This window comes from Orcinus orca, chromosome 1 (genome assembly GCF_937001465.1).
Source record: "Orcinus orca chromosome 1, mOrcOrc1.1, whole genome shotgun sequence".
In the NCBI taxonomy this organism is placed as follows: Eukaryota; Metazoa; Chordata; class Mammalia; order Artiodactyla; family Delphinidae; genus Orcinus; species Orcinus orca.
In genome coordinates, this window is record NC_064559.1 from 200532139 (window position 1) to 200551811 (window position 19673).

Sequence of the window (19673 nt, forward strand, 5' to 3'; positions counted from 1 at the left end):
ACTTGTCTTTAAAAGAAGCTCAAATTCAGATGAAAGGAGCACATGCCTGGGAGTGAGGGCAGACCCTGAGGCTTGGTTGGCCAGCCCTGTGTCCTCTGGGAGTTATTCCAAACTCCTCATGGTTTGATGGTGGGACCTAGGCCCAGGGAGGGGTAGGATCTTGCCCAGGGTCACACAGCAAGTCAGTGGCAGAGATGAGGTGAAGACCCAGGACTCTAGAACTGCAGGCCAGAGCTTCTCTACCAGACCAACCCCCCCATCCCCAGGCCACCCTTCCCTGACTCACCTCCAACATTGTACCCCTCCATCTCCCCCCTGCCTCCATCCTCTTCCCAGTCTGCCTTGGATCCCAGTTCTGCCATGGCAGAAGATGCCTTATTCTGCCCTCCTGCTCCCAAGCCTGGCATGGGAAAGGAGCCAAGTCAATGTTTGTAGAATTTTTTTAAAAGCTAAGAGGCCTCAGTAGAGGGTGGAGGGTCAATTGCGGACTCTGGAGTCACACCGCCTGGCTTCAAATCTTGGCTCTGCTGCTTCTGAGCTTTGTGACCTTGAGTAAGTAACTTAACCTCTCTGTGCCTCCGTTGCACCATAAAATGGTGCTTAATAGGATCTACCTGCTGTGGTTGTTCTGTAATTCACTTAAGGGGCTTGGCACATGGTGGTTGACTCTAGCCCACATATGCCATGCATTGAAAATGCCCAGAAGGGCTCATTTAGAGCCCTGTTATTTCATTTAGATTTGGATCCTGACACCCCCAGTTCACCCACACTGTCTCTGTCTCCATCAAGACCAAGACTTGGGGGACTTCCCTGGCGGCACAGTGGTTAAGACTCTGCTACCACTGCAGGGGGCCCAGATTCAATCACTGGTCAGGGAACTGGATCCCACATGCATGCCACAACTAAGAGTTCTCGTGACGCAACTAAGTAGCCTGCGAGCCACAACTAAGGAGCCCTCCTACTGCAACTAAGGAAGACCTCCTGCTGCAACTAAGGAGCCTGCCTGCTGCAACTAAGACCTGGTGCAACCAAATAAATAAATTAAAAAAGAAAAAAGACCAAGACTTGGGCTGGTAGGGCAGAGGAGCTGCCCTGTACCTGGGGTCTTCTTTCCAGGAAAAGCAGGTGAGGCGGAGCTAAAAGGTATGTTCCCCAGGGTCCTCTCAGAAGACCTGTCTGGGTCCTGGGGGTAGAGGTGGGGGAGAAAAGCACCTGGAAGCCTTAATTTCTCATCACAAACAAAGATCAAGTAACCCCCTCCCAGGGCTGCTGTGAGCAACCAGAGAGAGATGGTGTTTTAGTATAAGCTCGATAAATGCTAAGCTCCTGTTAAAATCTCTGTGCTTGTTTTCTGAACAGGGAAAACCAAGCTTCCACCCTCTGGCTCTGCCCTCAAACAAGAGAGGGTCCTGAGGGGCATGGTGACTTGAGTCGGCTAGCAGGAGCCTCTGGGCAGGGGAGGAGGTGTTGTTTACAGTCAGCACAGCTGGCCTGGGGCTCACCCTGGGCAGCCAGCCAGGCCAGTCCTGAGCTCTGAGGCCCTCCAGGGCCTGGACCCAGGGTCAACCTTCCATGGGAGCCTGAGGGCTGCTAGACCCGGTGGGGGCCCTCTGAGGTGCCTCCCTGAAGGGCACAAAGCGAGGCTGCTGGCCCCAGGGAGCCAGAGAGGAGAGAGCAGGACAGCAAATCTGCCCCTTCATTCCCCCCTTCCTTCCTTCCTTCCTTCCTTCCTCCCTCACTCCCTCCCTTCCTTACTTCTTTCCTTCCCACACAATTCTTGACCACGTATTATGTACCAGGCACTTTTAGGGCACTGGGGACACAGTCCTGATTAGGCATAACTGTCAACCTGGAAACACATTCACTGATTCAGTAAAGTCTTTCATCTCTTTGTTGATTCATTCTCTCAACAGCTTTTCAGTAGATTCCTGCAGTATTGTGGGTAGGTAAAGCTCGGAGGGCGAACTACCTCCATTTCAACCCTGGCTCTGCCACTTACTATCTGTGTGACCGTGGGCCAGTTGCTTAACCTACCCGAGCCTCAGTTTCCACATGTGTAAAATGGGACAGCACCTCACAGGACTGTGGTGAAGAGCCTGAGCTGTTCTCCTGCACCTGCGTACCCCCAGCTCAGTGAGGGCCTCACTCATGTGTTCGACCCCCAAACACTCCCTACACACTGCCAGGCCCTAGGCTGGGTCCTTGGAGAATGTTCATTCTTCCTTCCTTCACTCATTCAACACACATGAACAGAGCACCTACAGCACAGTACAGGGTTATGATGCTATGACTACATAGTCACACTGCTTGGGATTGGGATTTGGGCTCTGCCTCTTTCTAGTTGGTGACCTTGGGCAAATCATTTCATCTCTCTGTGCCTCAGTTTCTTCACCTGTAAAACGGCAACAAAAATTATACCCACCTCCTGGGTCTAGTGTGAGAAGAACTGAGGTGGTGCATATAAAAATATCAGTAGTTATTTTTCTAGATGAGAGGGATTCTGGTTAGAATGAAAGTCTGGCTTCTGAAAACTTGACCGCACCAGATGGCTGGCCCCATGGCGCCGGCCCCTCGGCGCGCAGGTTCCCGCCCTCCCCACCCAGACCAGGGGGTGGTGCCTCCATTCTGATGATAGGGCGACACCTACTGGCGCAAAGCTAGACCCGCAGCCCCACACTTTTCCTTGTGGGTCTCAAACTCCCTTTGCAGCGACGTCTTTGAGCTTTTATAGTCCAGTGATTCTCAGCAGGGGGAGGAAAGAGGAGGCGGGTAAATGTGGTCCAGACTATTCTCTCACCACCTCCCTAATCCAGACTATCACCCCCTTTGCCTGGATTAAGGTGCAGCCTCCTCAGCTTCCTCCCCTGCCTTCCTATCCCAGCGCAAGAGCTAAGGAATTTTTTTAAAGGTAGGTCATGTTGCTGTCTGCTCACAATTTCCAACGATCCCCATCTCAGAATAAAATAAAAAGACCTCGGGAATTCCTGGCGGTCCAGTGGTTAGGACTCCGTGCTCTCACTGCGGGGGGCCCAGGTTGGGTCCCTGATGGGGGAATTAAGATCCCACAAGCCATGCAGCGCTGCCCAAAAAACAAACAAAAAACAAAGACCTCATCGTGGCCTGCAAGGCCTCACATGATATGGTCCCTGTCACTTCTCTGGCCTCTCTGTTTCGAGTGTGTACATGCATTGTCTCCCCCAGCTGGAGGATAAGCTCCTTCATGGCAGGGCCTTGTCTATCTATCACTGCTCCATCCCAGGGTCTAGCCCAGAGAGTAGCACACAGTGGGTGCCCAAAAAATACTTGGTGAGTGAATGAATACTCCAGCCAGACTGAATAACTTTGGTCCTTCTCCTTGGAACACTCCCCACCCCGGCCCCCTTGCCTTTGTATGACTCTCTCACTGGTCAGATTTTAGTTTAGATGCCACTTCCTGCAGGAAGCCCTCCTTGATCTCCTCTCCCTAATGGGCTGGGCATCCTCCTCCAGCACCAACATCATTCTCTGTGCCCTTACTGTCGCACTTACCAGAAGCTATTGCAATAGTCACCTTCTTCTTGCCTCCCCCGCCAGGCTGTGAGCTCGTTGAGGACAGGGTCTGCTCTCTCTAGATCCCCTCTGTTTAGAAGAGACCCTGCCAGAATGAGAGGCCATCTGCTCTACAGTTAAGAGCAAGAAATTGAGCACCAGTCTGGCTTGGGTTCGAATCCCAACTGCACCAGTCTATGAGACCTTGAGTGCATTCCTCAACCTCTCTGTGCCTCGATTCTCTAATCTGTGAAATGGGTACAAAACAGTGCTTCCCGGTACTGACACTTGGAGGATGTCACATTCCTGGCACAGACCAAATGGTCAGTACATGTTAGCCACTAGTGTTTGTAGGAACCTAGTAAAACCGTCATTGAATAAATGAACATTCAGCAATTTTAATCCAAGAGCCTTGAGACACTCTTCCTCAGATGAATCTCACACAGCTCTGTGCATCTCTTAGACCTACACCTCCCCTCACAGCAACCCCCACTTCCTGCTGAGGACAGGACTGCCCTGCGGGGTAGGGACAAAGCCCCCAGCCCCCTTTTCTGTATCCCTAGAGGGCAGTATAATCCTGGTATGCAGCTCAATAAATAATATCTCTTATTTTCATTCATTCAAACATGATACTCCATTCCCTTTCTGAGCACTTCTGCCCCCTCTTGAGAAGCCAGTTCCCCTTACTTCCCATCCCACCTGGGCCCTTGATTCTCCCATCCTGAGTCCTGTGCCCTCCGGGTGATCCCTAGTGACCTACACACTTGCACGTGAGCTGACAGCAGGCAATGTGCTACCCCTGCCCATTGTGCTGGGAGGTTCTGACTCCTGCTCTGGGATGAGATGCCAACCAGGTGACCCTAGGGAGTATGGTTCGCAGTGCTGGCTCCTTCTCATCTTTTAGATCATACTTTGTCACCCACTCAGAGAGGCCTTTCCCAATCAGTGTATCAGAAAAGTTCTTTGCCCTATCATTTTCCATCCCAGCCCCCTGTTTCAGTTTCTACACAGCACTCATTACACTGTTCAAAATCATCTTTATTAGGTTGTTTAACCTTTCTTCCCCACACCCAAGAGTACAAGCTCCTAGAAAGCTGTAGTATCTTCTTTAGCACTTTGCAGGGCCTGGCATGTGGGAGATGCTCCTTCAGAATTTGCTGTGTTAGTGAATGAGTCTCTTTCTATGTGGCGTTGCTTTATCTTGCTTCTGTTGAAAGGTGAACAAAGATGCAGAGGATGGAGAAGTAGGATACTCGTGGCTGTTTCAGATGTCCTTTAGGGATCTAATGCTCCTTCCCTGGCTCAGGCACAAAAGACTTCTGCTTGGCTGGGGAAGAGGGAGTGAACCCTGGGAACTGCATCTGCTGAACTCTGGAGCTTGGGTTGCCAGCCCTCTCCTCCCTGGCCAGGCTCTTCCAGTTAATCAGCCTGCGCACAGACACAGGAGGAGAGGGCTTTGAGCGAGATGATGACCGTTCCCCAAGCTGAAGACCTCGAGGACACAGTCTTCGCAGGGCCCCCCTTGGCTTCAGGAGCCCCCTGGAGGCAGAGTGGGCTGGCTGGGGAGGAATCTGGGGCCGTAGTCTCTCTGCAGGGTGGCAGGGGTCCCCTGGTCTGGGCAAGGCCTCCCCCACCTAGGGGAGCCTCCTGATTTACATGGGGGGGCCGGTTTTCCCCACATAACAAGATGTAAGTCTTCATTGGAGGGATGACAGGTCCTAAGTTGGGACTAGGGACGCGGGGTGGCCCTGGGAGTGCTGCCAGGGAGATGTGTTTCCCACGAGTACAGTCGATAACGAAAGTTAAGTGAGCTTTGGGGATGGCCTTCTGATGGCGGGCCGGCTTTCCACCTAGAAGGAAGGAAAAGACCAAAGATTTGTGTTAGCACTGAAAGGGATATGGTTCCATTAATTCATGTGTTCATTAACTTGTTCATTCATTCAACAGGGATTTTTTTTAATTTAATTTTTATTTTATATTGGAGTGTAGTTGATTTACCATGTTGTGTTCGTTTCAGCTGTACAGCACAGTGATTCAGTTATACATATACATACATTCTTTTTCGGATTCTTTTCCCGTATAGGTTATTACAGAATCCTGAGTAGAGTTAACAGGGATTTAACTGCGTGTTAGTTGACGCACAAAGATGGGAAGACAGCGGGGCCTAAGAGCGTGGATTTCAGCACTGGGGAGACCTGAGTTTAAACCTGGCTTCCCCCTATCAGCTCTGTGCCTTCCAGGAACATGGAGGCCACTGCATCAGAGCCTCTCAACCCCGCTGTGCCCACGAGCTGCCTGAGCATCTTGTGAACATGCAGATTCTGGTACAGCGAGTGGGTCTGGAGTGGAGCCTGAGGGTCTGCGTTTCTAACAAGCTCCCAGGGAATGCCGGTACTGCTGGTCCACGGGCCGCACTGTAGTGAGGAGTAAGAGGAGACCCCCGGCCGCCTTCTACAGGTGAGAAAACTCAGGCTCCGCTTGTACAGATGTTGGTGGTCCTCAGGGAACATCATGCTGTTCTTCCTTCCCCACCCATAATCTTGTCCATCGGTCCCCTCTGCCCTGGGGATCCCTGCTCTGTCCACCCCGCCAAACGGGGAGAAGCCAAGAACCAATCAATCGATTTATCGGTGAAGCGAGGCCAGAGCAGGTCTCTCTGAACCCAAAGCCTGTGCTCTTAGAAAAGTAACATTTCAAGTTACCCACATAATAAACAAATCCATCCTCTTCACTACGTGCTCTTCACTACGGCACAGGCTTCAGAAGGAAGCTTCTGTGCTAGTAGGTTAGTTAACACAGGAAATACAGTCGATCCTTGAACAACATGGGTTTGAACTGCAGGTCCACTTATATGCAGATTTTTTTCAATAAATACCAATTACTACACAATCCGTAGTAGGCTGAATCTGTGGATGTGGAACCTCAGATACGAAGGGCTGATTGTAGTTATAGGCGGATTTTCTACTGCGTGGAGGGCCAGCGCCCTTAACCCCCAAGTTGTTCAAGGTTCAACTGTAACTGAAGCCCACCCATGGCTTGAGAATCCTGGCGGCCCCAGAGGGGAGGGTGTCTGCCCTCTGCTGCCAGCACCCCCCAGCCTGCCCAGCCCCCTCAGCTTCAGGGCTGAGGCACTCTCTGCCACCTCTTACCTGAGCTAGTCTCCAAGCCCGTCTCCAGGCCCCTGACTTTGGGGCAGGCTCTCAGGTCTCTGGGGTCTTCTGTTGGGACTGTTACTGATTCCATAGCGCCTGGCTTAGCACTGGCAGAGGGAGCCGTTGTCAGTAGCCTTTTCCAGGATGCAGCTCCCACCCGAGGACCAAACGTTTTATATTTACCAGCTCCGGATCCGCTGAGTGAATTCCACCACAAGCCACAGGAACTGGCTTGGAGGAGTTGGGGGATTGCTTTGATCAACGGGGTTATGTCAACAGGGTTGCTGTCGGGTCACTGGGAGGTAGGCCTTCTACCAAACAGATGCTGTTTCCTCCAACTCCAGCTGCTTCCTCACTTGAGACAAGCCTTGGAACCTTCTCATCCAGGCCTCAGTTTCCCAAACCTCAGTCATTCTCTGGCTGCATTCCCAGTTTTTAGTTGTTTTTAGTTTTGCTTCTTTCCTACCTAAGAACTATATGGAATACTGCTGACAGTATGTCCACGTCTTAGTCGGTTCGAGCAGTAATAGACTAGGGGAGTTAAACCACAAACGTTTGTTTCTCACAGTTCTGGATGCTGGGAAGTCTGAGATCAAGGCACCTATAGATTTTAGTGTTTGGTAAGGACCTGCCTACTGGTTCATAGATGGCTATCTTTCCACTGTGTCTTCACCTCACAGAAAGTGCAAGAAAGCTCTCTGGGGTCCCTTTTACAAGGGCACTAACCCCATCATGAGGGCTCCACCTTACCTAGTGTCAGTATCCTGTCTTTCTCCATCCTGAATCCCTTCAGGTTGCACTGTTGGGGTGGCTGCATTGGCTGGTGGCTTGATGGCCTCAACATCCTTTGTTTACTGTTATGGCAGGTGACATTCTTTGTCCACAAGAGGAAACTTGGTATGGCTTCATTAAACAGAAACAGTAGTACTACTATAAATAAGTAACTATGTATGGTAGAAGATGGTACCCCAAAGATGTCCATGCCTTAATCCCCAGAACCTGTGAAAAATGTTACCTTACACAGCAAAAGCGTCTTTGCAGGTGTGATTAAGGGTATTCCAATTCTGACACCAGTTCTGATGTGTTTTGTTTTGTTTTGTTCCACATTACCAACCAGTTAATTCATTTCTGACATTACCTACCTGGAGATAGCTTCACATCTCACAGGCTAAGAGTTCAGTCCTACAAGACTGCCTGTCACAGACATCAATCACAAGTCCTGGTTTGTCACCTGTGCTTCTGACCTACAGATGGGAGGGTCCCACAATGCACTCCTTGGATTCGATTAGTTTGCTAGAGCTGATCACAGAACTCAGAGAAACATTTTACTTACTAGATTACTAGTTTGTTATAAAAGAATATAACTGGGCTTCCCTGGTGGCGCAGTGGTTGAGAGTCCACCTGCCGATGCAGGGGACATGGGTTCATGCCCCGGTCTGAGAAGATCCCACATGCCGCGGAGTGGCTGGGCCCGTGAGCCATGGCCGCTGAGCCTGTGCGTCCGGAGCCTGTGCTCTGCAACGGGAGAGGCCACAACAGTGAGAGGCCCGCGTACCGCAAAAAAAAAAAAAAAAGAATATAACTCAGGAAGAGATGCACAGGCGAGGTATGTGTGAAGGGCTAGGAGCTTCCACACTGTCTGAGAGCGCCACTTTTCCCCAGTCTCCACGTGTTCACCAACCCAGAAGCTCTCCAAACCCTGTTCTTTTGGGTTTTAATGGAGGTTCGTTACATAGGCACGACTGATCAAATCACTGGCCTTTGGTGGCCATCAATCTCCAGCCCCGCTCACATCACAGAGGTCAGTGGGTCGGTGGAACTGACAGTTCCAACCCTCTAATCACGTGGTTGGTTCTCCTGCCCACATTCTTAGGTGACACAGGGGCTTTCCAAAAGTCACCACATTTACATAACAAAAGACACCCTTTTCACTCTTCTGACTTGGGAAATTTCAAGGCTGTTAGGAGCTCTGTGCCAGGAACCAGAAGACCAAATATATATTTATTTAAATATATATATTTATCAGAGGTGTGGACTTTGAGATAGGGATATTGATCTGGATTATCTGAGTGAGTTCAATCTAATCACACTAGTCCTTATAATTGGAGACCTTCTCCTGGCTGGGTTAGAAAGAGATGTGACAGGGACTTCCCTCGTGGGGCAGTGGTTAAGAATCTGCCTGCCAATGCAGGGGACACGGGTTCGGGCCCTGGTCCAGGAAGATCCCACATGCCGCGGAGCAACTAAGCCTGTGGGCCACAACTACTGAGCCTGTGCTCTAGAGCCCGTGCTCAACAAGAGAAGCCACCACAATGAGAAGCCCGCGCACCGCAACGAAGAGTAGCCCCCACTCGCCGCAACTAGAGAAGGCCCACACACAGCAACAAAGACCCAACGCAGCCAAAAACAAATATGTTAAATAAATTTAAAAAAAAAAGAAAGGAAGGATAGGGACTTCCTTGGCGGTCCAGTGGTTAAGACTCCGCACTCCCATTGCAGGGTGCACGGGTTCCATCCCTGGTCAGTGGGGAGAACTAAGATCCACGTGCCTCACAGTGCAGCCAAAAAAAAAGAAAGAGGGGCTTCCCTGGTGGCACAGTGGTTGAGAATCTGCCTGCTAATGCAGGGGACACGGGTTCGAGCCCTGGTCTGGGAGGATCCCACATGCCGCGGAGCAACTAGTCCCGTGAGCCACAACTACTGAGCCTGCGCGTCTGGAGCCTGTGCTCCGCAACAAGAGAGGCCGCGATAGTGAGAGGCCCGCGCACCGCGATGAAGAGTGGCCCCCGCTTGCCACAACTAGAGATAGCCCTCGCACAGAAATGAAGACCCAACACAGCAAAAATAAATAAATTAATTAATAAACTCCTACCCCCAATATCTTAAAAAAAAAAAAGAAAGAAAGAAAGGAAGGATATCCTAAGTACACCTAGCAAAAGTTAACTGTTGAATCTAGGTAATAGGGGTATAGAAAATATTTCATTATTTTCACTACTCTTGTGTACTTTAACAAAGTTTTCAAAATGAAAAGGAATTTAAAAGTATATGTCAAGGATGTGTGCCGAGGATGTCTGTGAAGAGTAAAGGAAACCATTACATGAAAAGTGAGCAGAGAAAAAAAAAGTAGCATTTATAAATTAATACACTGTTATATAATTCATGATTTTTAAGCTGTTTGTAATCAAAATGATAAACTAAATTGTATAAATAGACATTTGTCAGTTTATCTACAGTGCTTCAAGTTTATATCCACAAGCTGGCCAACCAGTTAAAAAAAATCTCCTTATTGGGAAAATGCAAGGTAGCCCATGTGTAAATAGTGACTGAGCTTTGGGAAGACTTTAGGGTAGGGGGTGGATGAGGTTTAGGCCGGAGACTTTGGAGATGGTGACGGGACCTGTGTCTCACTCTGGGGGCTAAGGGGAAGAGGAGGTTAGAGGGGGAGGAGCTCAGGGTGAGGGGGCCAGTTAGTGATACACTGGAGGAATGGCCCCTAGTGAGAAACCAGGAAAGTCGGTCCTTCAGTCATTCAATCAACACACGTATACTTACTCCCATGTATACAACCACCCTGCCCAAATTTTTGCATTTCTTCCTCTCTATTACTCTAAAGAGTTTCCATCATCTCACCGTCATTTAATGAAGACCACTATGGGGTCCAGATTTTATTCAACCAACTGTGCTGTTAGAACCATTCTCAGCTGGAACATTAAAACACCCAAATCTCTGTAATGTGCATTTGTATCGAGACATTCTGCCAAGTCTAATGTAATCTCCCTTCCTCCTGGACCTAGCACCTTTAGAATCCAGTTACACCTATATTCCCCAGGTTTCAGCTCATTTATTAGTTAAGGTGCTCTCTCTCTCTCTTTCTTTCTCTTCCTCCTTCCCTCCCTCCTTCCTTCTTTTCCTTCCACCCCCCTTCCCTTCCCTTCCTTTCCTTCTTTCTTTCTTGTGTGTAAACCATCTCCATAGTCAGATTCTATGCTTGTTCCCTGGGGCATTTTGGAATTAGACTCTCTTTATAGATCTGGAGACAAATGAAGGATGGTGGAGTGGTCTCTGAAAGGAACCAGCATCTCCTTGCAAAATAACTTCCTACTATGAGGTTATTACATGCTCTCCAGGGAAAGCAGGACCAGCCCATTCCATGCGAGGAGGGACTGCTTCTGTGGCATGAGAGTTTCACTGAATTCTGGATTTGGGGAGTCAGGGAACTCAGTCATCTGCATCCACCCAAACATCCCCATTTCGATTCCTAAGTGTCCCTTGTTCCCAGTCAATGCATCTGGCCCATTGCAGTTATACTGCAATTATATTACAACTTACATTGCAATTATATTGGAGTTTAGCAACTCACAGGATCAGCTCCGTCCAGTTTTTGACTGCATAAACCCTGTGGCTACAAGAGATGAGAAAACATATTTAGAGTAATCAGGAGTGGGCCCTGGTTCTCTGGCTCTGTCTTGAGCTGAGAATTTAAACCCTAAATATTTCTTTTTTGAAACTCTTCAGTGTAATTATAAACAGCCAGTTCACCCCACAGTCCTTGTGGTCCTCACTCTCACCATAATGGTCAGTTGTAGCAGCTGCTCCATCTACAGCCTTACCTTCATTAGGCACTTTCCTCTAGGCAACAATACTTATTGTGATGAATGGTAAGTTATGTAACTATTTTTTGCCTGCATGAAATAGACTAGATCTGCATCACCTTCAAACTTAATGCCCTGATTTCCATCTTTGAGCGTCAGTTTCCTGCAGAAATAGAAACCTTGCTGGACTTTCTCTTTAATTAAACTTTTTATTTTGAAATAATTGTAGGTTCACATGCAATTGTAAGAAACAATACAGAGCAATTCCATCCCCCTCTCCATCCTTTACCCAGTTTCCCCCAATGGTAACACCTTGCAAAACTGTAGTACAATATCACAACCAGGATATTTATATTGACATAGTCAAGGTACAGAACATTTCCATCAATGCAAAGATCCCTTACCTTGTTTCTAAGCTTATTTTAACTAGAAATGGATTTAATACAGAGAATTAAATGTTTACAAACTTACTGGAGGGGCTGAAAAAATGGTCTCTAGACTGGGCTTTTATTAATGGCTCCCAGAATACCATTGAACTCACCAGTTAGGAGCTATTACTTCTGCCACAATCATGAAGATGGGGAATTGAGAGGCCACCCCTGAGATTATTGCACTCAAGAACGTATCACCACAGCAAGGGTCCATGGATCTAAATTTGGGACTAGAAGCTGGTTCCCAGGCACTAGAATGCTGAGTTCGGCTGGCAACATCTCACAGATGCTTCTGAACACTCATGAAGCTGGAGACTGGCCACAATGCACTGCTGCAACCCCCCACATTTGCATGACCTTTCTTGTCAGCAAAAGTCAGCTAACATCAGCAGGCCAATGGCTACTCCCTCTCTTCCACCCTCCAAATCTTACCTACTGGCAGAACCATCTGTATCTGGGATTCTAACTGCTACTGAGTCTGGGAAATAAAATTTTAACTTTTTAAATTCTGGAAGGAATGGATGCCGAGTCTCAATTGACTACATCCAACACAGATGACTCAGAAGTAGATTTGCATGCTTAATATTGGGAAGACAGGAGAGTTCCTATCAGATTTGCTATCATTTTCCTGTAAATGAAAGGGTGAAGTCAACTGCTGCTGAGTTTTTTAGTTTCTCTAGTTATTATGAAGAGAGGAGCAGTCAATTGGCCAGACTGACATTTGCTGAAGTCCCTCTTAAGGCTGGCAGTCATGGATTTGTAGGGAACAGTCTGTCCCACTGGGTACTTTTTCCAATTGTGTTTGGCTGTTTAGGTGTCAGCAAAGGGAAAAGGAGCAGTTGGAGTCACCCAGGGCTGAAATTTTTACCAAATCCATGTGACAAAAAGACAAAGAGCAAAGGAGTTTTGGATTGTGACAAGAGTGTTTTTAAAATTATGGATCATGAAAAATAAATAGGGTCGGAAGTGAAGAAAGGAGAAAGCCGAGGAACTGTTTGGAAGTAGAAAAGTCAATGGCCTGAAGGTGCTGAAAAGTTGGAAAGAGGCCACAGAGTGGCTGGTCACGTCTGCAGGCAGACTTTTGTTTCCAGGCACCCTCATTCACATCCAGGCTAATCCTGGATCTCCTCTAAACAGGGAAGCGGGCAGTGGTTGGCTCAGAAAGTAGAAAAACATAATCGTGGTTCTGCAGCTTTGATGCCACAACTAGGTTCACATCTCTGCTTCATCACTTGCAAGATGCGTGACAGCTGGCAATTCATTTACCCTGAGACTCCGTTTTCCCTTCTTCAAAAGGGAAACAAAAACATCGTATATTGGTGAGAGGACTTGAGATAATGTACATAAAGCGCTTAACACAGTGCCTGGCACACAGTAAGCGCTGAACACGTAGGAGCTGTTATTGTGATATTTGGAATAGAAAACCAAGAAACGGTTACAAGGCGAACAATTCTAAGTGTAGAAGTAACTGTTATTACAGTAGGCGCATGCGCCTGTCCACGAGCTACGGCTAGGGCGAACGCTGCGCATGCGCCGGAAGTTGCAGACGGGAAGCCAGCGAGGTCGGTTCCGCCCGACTCCAACATGGCGGCGCCCTTTGTCTGCTCTGAAGTGCTGTCCCCGGCCTCCTCGCTGCCGTGATGCACCTCCGTCTGCGGTGGGGTCCAGGACATGGCAGGTGAGGGTCAGCAAGCATCCGGGGCCGGAGGAGTCCCAGGAGTTGGGCGGAGGCGGCGCAGGATGGGGCGCGGCGGGACGCCGGGGACGGTTGTGTGGGGGAGGGGAGGGAAGTGGACTGAGAAGGGAACCTGGACTGAGGGGACCCCACAGGACAAGAGGGTGCGGGGCAAATGGGTGGGGGGCGCCGCCCGGCGAGCGGGCGGGGAGTGGGCGGGCGGACCGGACCCGCCGTCCCGGCGAGGGAGCGAGAGTCGCCTCCGGGCTGGGTGACACCCCAGCTGGTAGCATCTCCGCCCCCGCCGCCCGGCTGTCACCGCCCCTTGACCCCGCGCGCCGCAGCTGGTGGGCGTTCTGAGGCCGCGAGGTGGCGGGGTGCAGGCGTAGTTCTCTTTGGCCGGCGGGGCCCGACGGCACAAGCCTGTCAGGGCCTAGGAGGAGCTTGCCGTGTAGGAGGCCGACACTGCCCCTGTATAAGATTATTTCATTCATTCGTTGGTTCCACAGATAGTGGTTCAGCTCTTGATAGGTTCTGGGGATAGAGAGAGTGATCCGGACTGGCATAGTGGTTAAAAAGTTTAAACTGTGGAGCCTGGCAGCCAGGTTTGAATCCCGACTCTGTGCTTGCCAACTGTGTCCTTCGTTAGTCTCTCGCTCCCTGTCACGGTTTCCTCATCCTTAAAGCAGAGTTGAGAATAAAATCTGCTTCCTAAGATGGTTATAAAGATTAAATGAGGTAATAGGTGTAAAGTACTGAGAATGCTTCCTAGCACAAAGTAAACGCTGTATGTGTTTGTTGCTGTTATCTTTCGTATCCACATCATCACCCAGAGCTCAGAGATTCATGTGGGAGACATACAGATACATAGGCAATTCTGATATGATGGAAGAAAAGCAGAAAAGTTCTTGCTCTGGAAACACTGAGTAGAGGCGCCTCACTCAGTCTAGGCGAATCCAGGGAGGCTTCTGTTCCCCAGGAAACTGAGACCTGAAGGATGCTTGGGGAGCACGGGCAGGAAAGAGGAAGAGTATTCTCAGTTGAAGATAGAGTTTGTGAGAAAGCTGGGAAGCCAGTGTAATAATTAAATGAAGTTCTCTGCCTAGAGACAGAGATTAGAGGTAAGACTAAAGAGGCAGTCTGGTCTGGTCCTAGGGGGCCCTCCCCACTTTTCTTTTTTTTTTTTGGCCACCACGCGGCATGCGGGATCCTTAGTTCCCTGACCAGGGATCGAACCCATGCCCCCTGCAGTGGAGGCAGTAGAAGCCGGAGTCTTAACCACTGGACCACCAGGGAAGTCCCCTAGAGGGCCTTTTAAACTTAGCTGTGGACTTGAAATTTTAGGTTAATGGGACTCCATTTAAAAGTCAGATTTGTGGGCTAGAAAGATCACTCTAGTTAAAGAACGTATTAAAGGGAGTGGGCCCGGAGGCCAATTAAGAGGTTACTAGAACTATCAGGTGAGAAACGAGGGTGGACTTGAGTTAGATTAGAGGCAGAAGGGTGGGGAGAGATGTTTTGGAGGTAGACTTGGCCAAAGTTGGTGATTACTTAGATGAGGGGTTTAGAGGCAGGGAGGAGTCAGGTTGACTCCACATGTTTGGCTGGTGGCTGGTGGTGCGGCTCAGTGGGATAGGGGGCAGGATGGGGGGCAGGTCTGAGGAGGGAAGATAAATTTCGTTTTGAACATGTTGAAAGTAGGTGCCTGTAAAACGTCCAAGTGGAGCTGTCCAGTGGTGATCTAGCATCCAGCGAAGGTCACTAAAGTTGTGGGCAGGGATGTGTCACCTGGGTGAGGGTCTGGAATGAGAAGCACGGTGTCCGGGACATCCCGGAGGAATGCTAACGCTGTAATGATACTTGGACACAGCCTCATTGCTTTTGCTTGTCGACCTCGTGTTATGTCTTTCGGTCAGCAGGCGTTCCTGAGTGTAGGGAATAGCACTGGCTTTATTGATCTTTGTGTCTCAGATGTCCAGCACAGGGGCTGGCGTGCAGCAGGCCAGTAACAATCCAATTTAACGCTTACTGAACACTTTGTGCCAGGCTCAGTGCTCAGTGCTCTGCATTTGCCTGTGTTTGGTGGATGGAAGGGCAGCTCTTAGGGAGCAGATACCTTGCAGTTTCTCATCAGTTTTTCCACTTGGTCTTCGATTCAGGTAATGAGCTGGAGGAGGAGCGCCAAGCTGGAGTTGCCCCAGACAAACTGTCAGAACAGAGTAGCCTGGGCTACTTGGAAATCTGAGGTATGTCTGTAATACTCAAAGATGAAACAAACCAGGAGGTCAGTTTGTTTGTCCTTCTTCTCTAGGCTCAATGTGATTCAAATCACCCTTTTAAGATAGCTTTTTCTTTAAAATTATACAGTAATGACAAAATCCTAGTTAGTTTGGTTGGGAGAATGTTGATAACATTATTGTCGTTTTACTAACAAAGATCATGCTAGGTTAATCCCTGGGCAATGTTCACACCTTGTTTTAAGTAAGTACAAACCAAAATGCTCCAAAATACAGTGGCTGAAAGGAAATAGAAATTTATTCCTCACTCCTTCACAGACTGGAAGTAGGCAGTCCAGAGCTGGTCAGGGCAGCTCACTCTGTTCCATGAAGTTATCCAGACACAGGGTTTCATTGATCATGTGGCTCTCCTTGCTCAAACCCAGTCTTCCATCTCATGGACTAAGCTGGCTGCTCTAGCTCCTGCCATCACGGATGCACTCTGTCTGGCAGAGAGGGAAAGACAGAGTGGGGAGCACATGCTTATTCCTTTTACGGTTCTAATGTTTAGAGATACATATTTTTGTACAGCATGTCCCCAAACACAAGCATCTGGTGTGCAACCAAAGGAGGAATCACGACTATTCCAGTGGTAGAGAGAAAGCTGGCTGACAGAACCTGCTCTGTCCCCAGTGTGACTAGATTGCTGGCTTTGGGGGTTGGGCCCAGCCCAAGGGAAGTCCACTGCACTGGTGAAAGAGGGTGGGGTGTGTTTCCCAGGCCTCTGGGTCTCCAAGGCAGGCTCCCCTGGCTTTGGGTAGTTTGTGTTGCTTGGGCCCAGAGAGTCCAGGCTCGTTTACTCATTCAGTGTTTTCTGTGCCTGACGTGTCAGACACTGCGCTGGGGGCTCGGGATGTGAAGATAAGTGAGACTGGATCCTGGGAGCAAGGAGCTCTTAGCCACATGGGTGATCACAGTACAACACAAGGAACACCACAGATACCTGTTCAAAAGTGTGTGGTGTACAGAAGGAGGATGACTGACGTTGGAAGGCTGTACTGAGGTGGTGAAGATTCAGAGTACATAACATGTTTTGGATTGATAACTATAAAGGTCCCCTCAGATAGAGGCGGCAAGGACTCTGGAGTTGGGTGTGAATCCCTGCTTCCCTGGTTAGTGGCTCTCTGTCCTGAGGGTCAGTTACTTCATTCCTCTTCCTCAGTTTCCTCATCTGTAAAATAGGGATAACAATGTTTACTTCAGAGAACTGTTTTGAGAATTATGTGAGGTCAAGCAAGTAATTCACGGGATCTGCTGTGAACATGTCAGTTCCCTCCTGCTGCAAGGTGTGGGGTGGTTCGAAGCCAGAGAAACACGTTAGGATTGCGGTTGAAGAACACCCAGACCGATAGGGAAGCCAGGTTGCGGTCTGTCCCTCTCGAGGCAGGAATTATCCAGGTTGTACTCAGAGGATCAAGGACTGCTCTGTGCACTCCCTGTTTTTCTCAGGAGTTCCACCAATGTTCTAATTAAAGTTGTCAACCTGGATTCTCAGAGACCATATTCTGAAAGCTCTGGTGAGGGGTCCTTTGGGAAGGAAAGGATTCCCTCTGCCTGGTTAACTCCTTCAAGCTCAAATGCTTCTGGGAAACCTTCTCCCAGCCCTACTCACCCTTGCACCCCCGCCCCAGCTGAGTTTGGAGCCCCTCCTCTGTGATTTCTTAGCATCCTGCAATGACCTTGCAGTACTTTTTTTTTTTTTTTTGGCTGCGTTGGGTCTTTGTTGCTGTGTGCGGCCTCTCTCTAGTTGCCGCAAGTGGGGGCTACCTTTCGTTGTGGTGCGTGGGCTTCTCATTGCGGTGGCTTCTCTTGTTGTGGAGCACGGGCTCTAGACACGCAACTTCAGTAGTTGTGGCGCGTGGGCTCAGTAGCTGTGGCTCGCAGGCTCTAGAGCGCAGCCTCAGTAGTTGTGGCGCACGGGGTTAGTTGCTCCGCAGCATGTGGGATCTTCTTGGACCAGGGCTCGAACCCATCTCCCCTGCATTGGCAGGCGGATTCTTAACCACTGCACCACCAGGGAAGCCCCTCGGAGTACATTCTTACCTCCTATGATGATCATAGGTTATCTTGCCTGTCTCCCTGTGAGACCACCAGCAGCTCGTGGGCAGAGACAGGGTCTTATTCCTCCTGGTATTCCCACTGTGTAGGTCATTTCCTGGCACGCAGTTGGTGCTCAGTAAACATTGTTGGATGACTGGATGATCGACCAGTGGGGCTGGAGAGACCTCCAGTGTGATGAGGGTTTGGCATACTATTAATGAAGAGAGGACAACCCAATGGTTTATTTGGTGTTTGGGTGTAATATGAGATGTGGACATGGTAAACTACGACCTAAACTATGAGAGTCTAGGTCAGAGATAGTTTCTCTGTCTTTCTTTTTCCAGTAGAGCAGGGTTTCTCAGCGTCGACATTATTGCCATTTGGGGCTTAGTGAGTCTTTGTCTTGGGGGCCGTCCTGTGCACAGGATGCAAGTAGCATCTCTGGCCTCTGTCCACAGATGCCAGTAGCCCCCACCTACCTCCAAGTATGGCAGCTGAAAATGTCTCCAGAGGAGGCTGTACGTCTCCTGGGGCAAAATTGCCCCCAGCTAAGAACCCCTGAGGTACAGGGTGCTGGTTAGAAGCATGAACTTCTAAGCCAAGCACACCTGAGCTGGTCCTTATACTTATTAGCTGTGTGCCTTTGGGCAAAGTACTTGACCTCTCTTAAGCCTCCACTTCCTCGGGTGTGAAGTGGAGATAATGATGACCTCACACTAACTTTATTGGGTGGAATTATTAATGAGGTAATGCATGTAAAATGCTTAGTCAAGTCCTTGACTCCGTAATTGGTAACCAGCATTATTATGTGTTAGGAGAGGATGACCCTGTGAGGGTCAAGAAAGAAAGTGTGCAGAGTTGAGGAAGAAAAAAATGTTTAGGACAGGAATACATGCATGAGGTCCAAAAATCAGAAGGTTCTAACAAAAGTACTGGGGAAAGTAAGTCACCCTCCCACGCCTGACCCGGTACCCCTCGCAGATAACTATTAACAGCGTTTGTGTGTTGTGCCCGGGCTCTTCTGTGCATATGTATGTCTGTATGTATATATAAGGAAGACCATTTTTAAGTGCCAAATGGCTTGATTTCGTTGCACATATACTGAACCTTCCATTTAGAATGCTGAAAGGGCAGCCTCTGTGGGCAGAGCTTCAGTTTTAACAGTTTGCCACAGAAAGAGAGCAGGTGGCCCACTCTCTACCGTCCTGGAATTCCCCCAAGATGGTACCGCGTGGGTGGCACGGAGGTACTCAGACATGGTGTCTGTCAGGGTAACAGACACCACAAAAGGGAGGGACCCCAACCTTAGAGGAAATGAAAAACTCCCAGTACCTTTTGTGCACAAAGCATATTGTCCTGGAGACCATAATCTACCTCTTTTGCTGGCCACATTTTTAAATGATTGAAATCATAGAGGTCACAAAGAGTAGGCATTTTAGCACCGAGTGCTTTCAGCATTTGCTGCAGATGTGTGTGTTGAGTGTCAGCATAGGTGCCTGGCACTCTCAGAGGTCCTCATGGGTGTCAGTAGCTCAACAGTCCAAGGACCAATTAAGGTTGACCTCAATAATGTAGTCACAGATACGTACAGAAAACCAGAGCACGGGCTCTTCCATTCAAACCTGCTTGTTATGAATTGGAGAGATCAGCCTTGAGCTTCAAAGGAAGGAAGCAAAGGGCATGGTTAGAATTGAGAGTTGTTCACTCATGTCTAAACCGCAGAATGCAGAGCCTCAGAGGTGGCAATTCCAGCCGAGAGTAGGGACCTAGCCCGAAGGGAGGCTTGGTGGGTTCATTGTTACATCAAAAACATACTCAGCTTCTGGTCTTAAAAGGTCTGGCAGCAGAACCTGTTCTCCTCACCCCACCCGCACTACTTCCTGTACTGGCCGATTAATCTAAGCAGTAATTTTCCTGTCCTGAATGGAAGGCTCCAGGGTTCAGTGGGAAGTTGTATCTCTCCAGCTTCGGCTTCGGAG

The 19673-nt window shown here is 49.1% G+C and overlaps 2 protein-coding genes across 6 annotated transcripts in view; one reads left to right on the top strand and one right to left on the bottom strand.

The window, feature by feature from the left end:
* Positions 1 to 4545: 4545 nt before the first annotated feature.
* On the bottom strand, positions 4546 to 13376 carry SRARP (steroid receptor associated and regulated protein). Its single transcript, XM_033433251.1, has 3 exons — positions 13225 to 13376; positions 6678 to 6877; positions 4546 to 5378 (listed from the first exon to the last, which is right to left on the bottom strand). The coding sequence occupies exons 1-3, from the start codon at positions 13374 to 13376 to the stop codon at positions 4948 to 4950; spliced, it is 783 nt and encodes a 260-aa protein (XP_033289142.1). The 3' UTR covers positions 4546 to 4947.
* The window catches only part of ZBTB17 (zinc finger and BTB domain containing 17), a 30241-nt gene continuing 23815 nt past the window's right edge, over positions 13248 to 19673 (top strand). For 3 of the 5 annotated variants that reach the window (XM_004272437.3, XM_004272438.3, XM_033433034.2), the window contains exons 1-2: positions 13248 to 13381; positions 15538 to 15624. Coding sequence is in view for 2 of the 5 variants with exons in the window: in XM_033433031.2 (XP_033288922.1) it covers positions 13375 to 13381 (7 nt within the window). In the remaining 3 variants the exon portion in view is untranslated. The remainder of the gene's footprint in view (positions 13382 to 15537; positions 15625 to 19673) is intronic. The other 2 variants (XM_033433031.2, XM_033433032.2) reach the window with 1 other exon arrangement.

Bases quoted from the DNA above. Each gene is read 5' to 3' on its own strand.
- SRARP (XM_033433251.1), bottom strand. From the start codon at position 13,376: ATGTCCTGGACCCCACCGCAGACGGAGGTGCATCACGGCAGCGAGGAG. The intron at 6,878-13,224 runs GTTCGCCCTAGC...GAATTCACTCAG, and splicing joins ACTTCCGGCGCATGCGCAGC to CGGATCCGGAGCTGGTAAAT. The intron at 5,379-6,677 runs GTAAGAGGTGGC...CCTTCCTTCTAG, and splicing joins GGGCTTGGAGACTAGCTCAG to GTGGAAAGCCGGCCCGCCAT.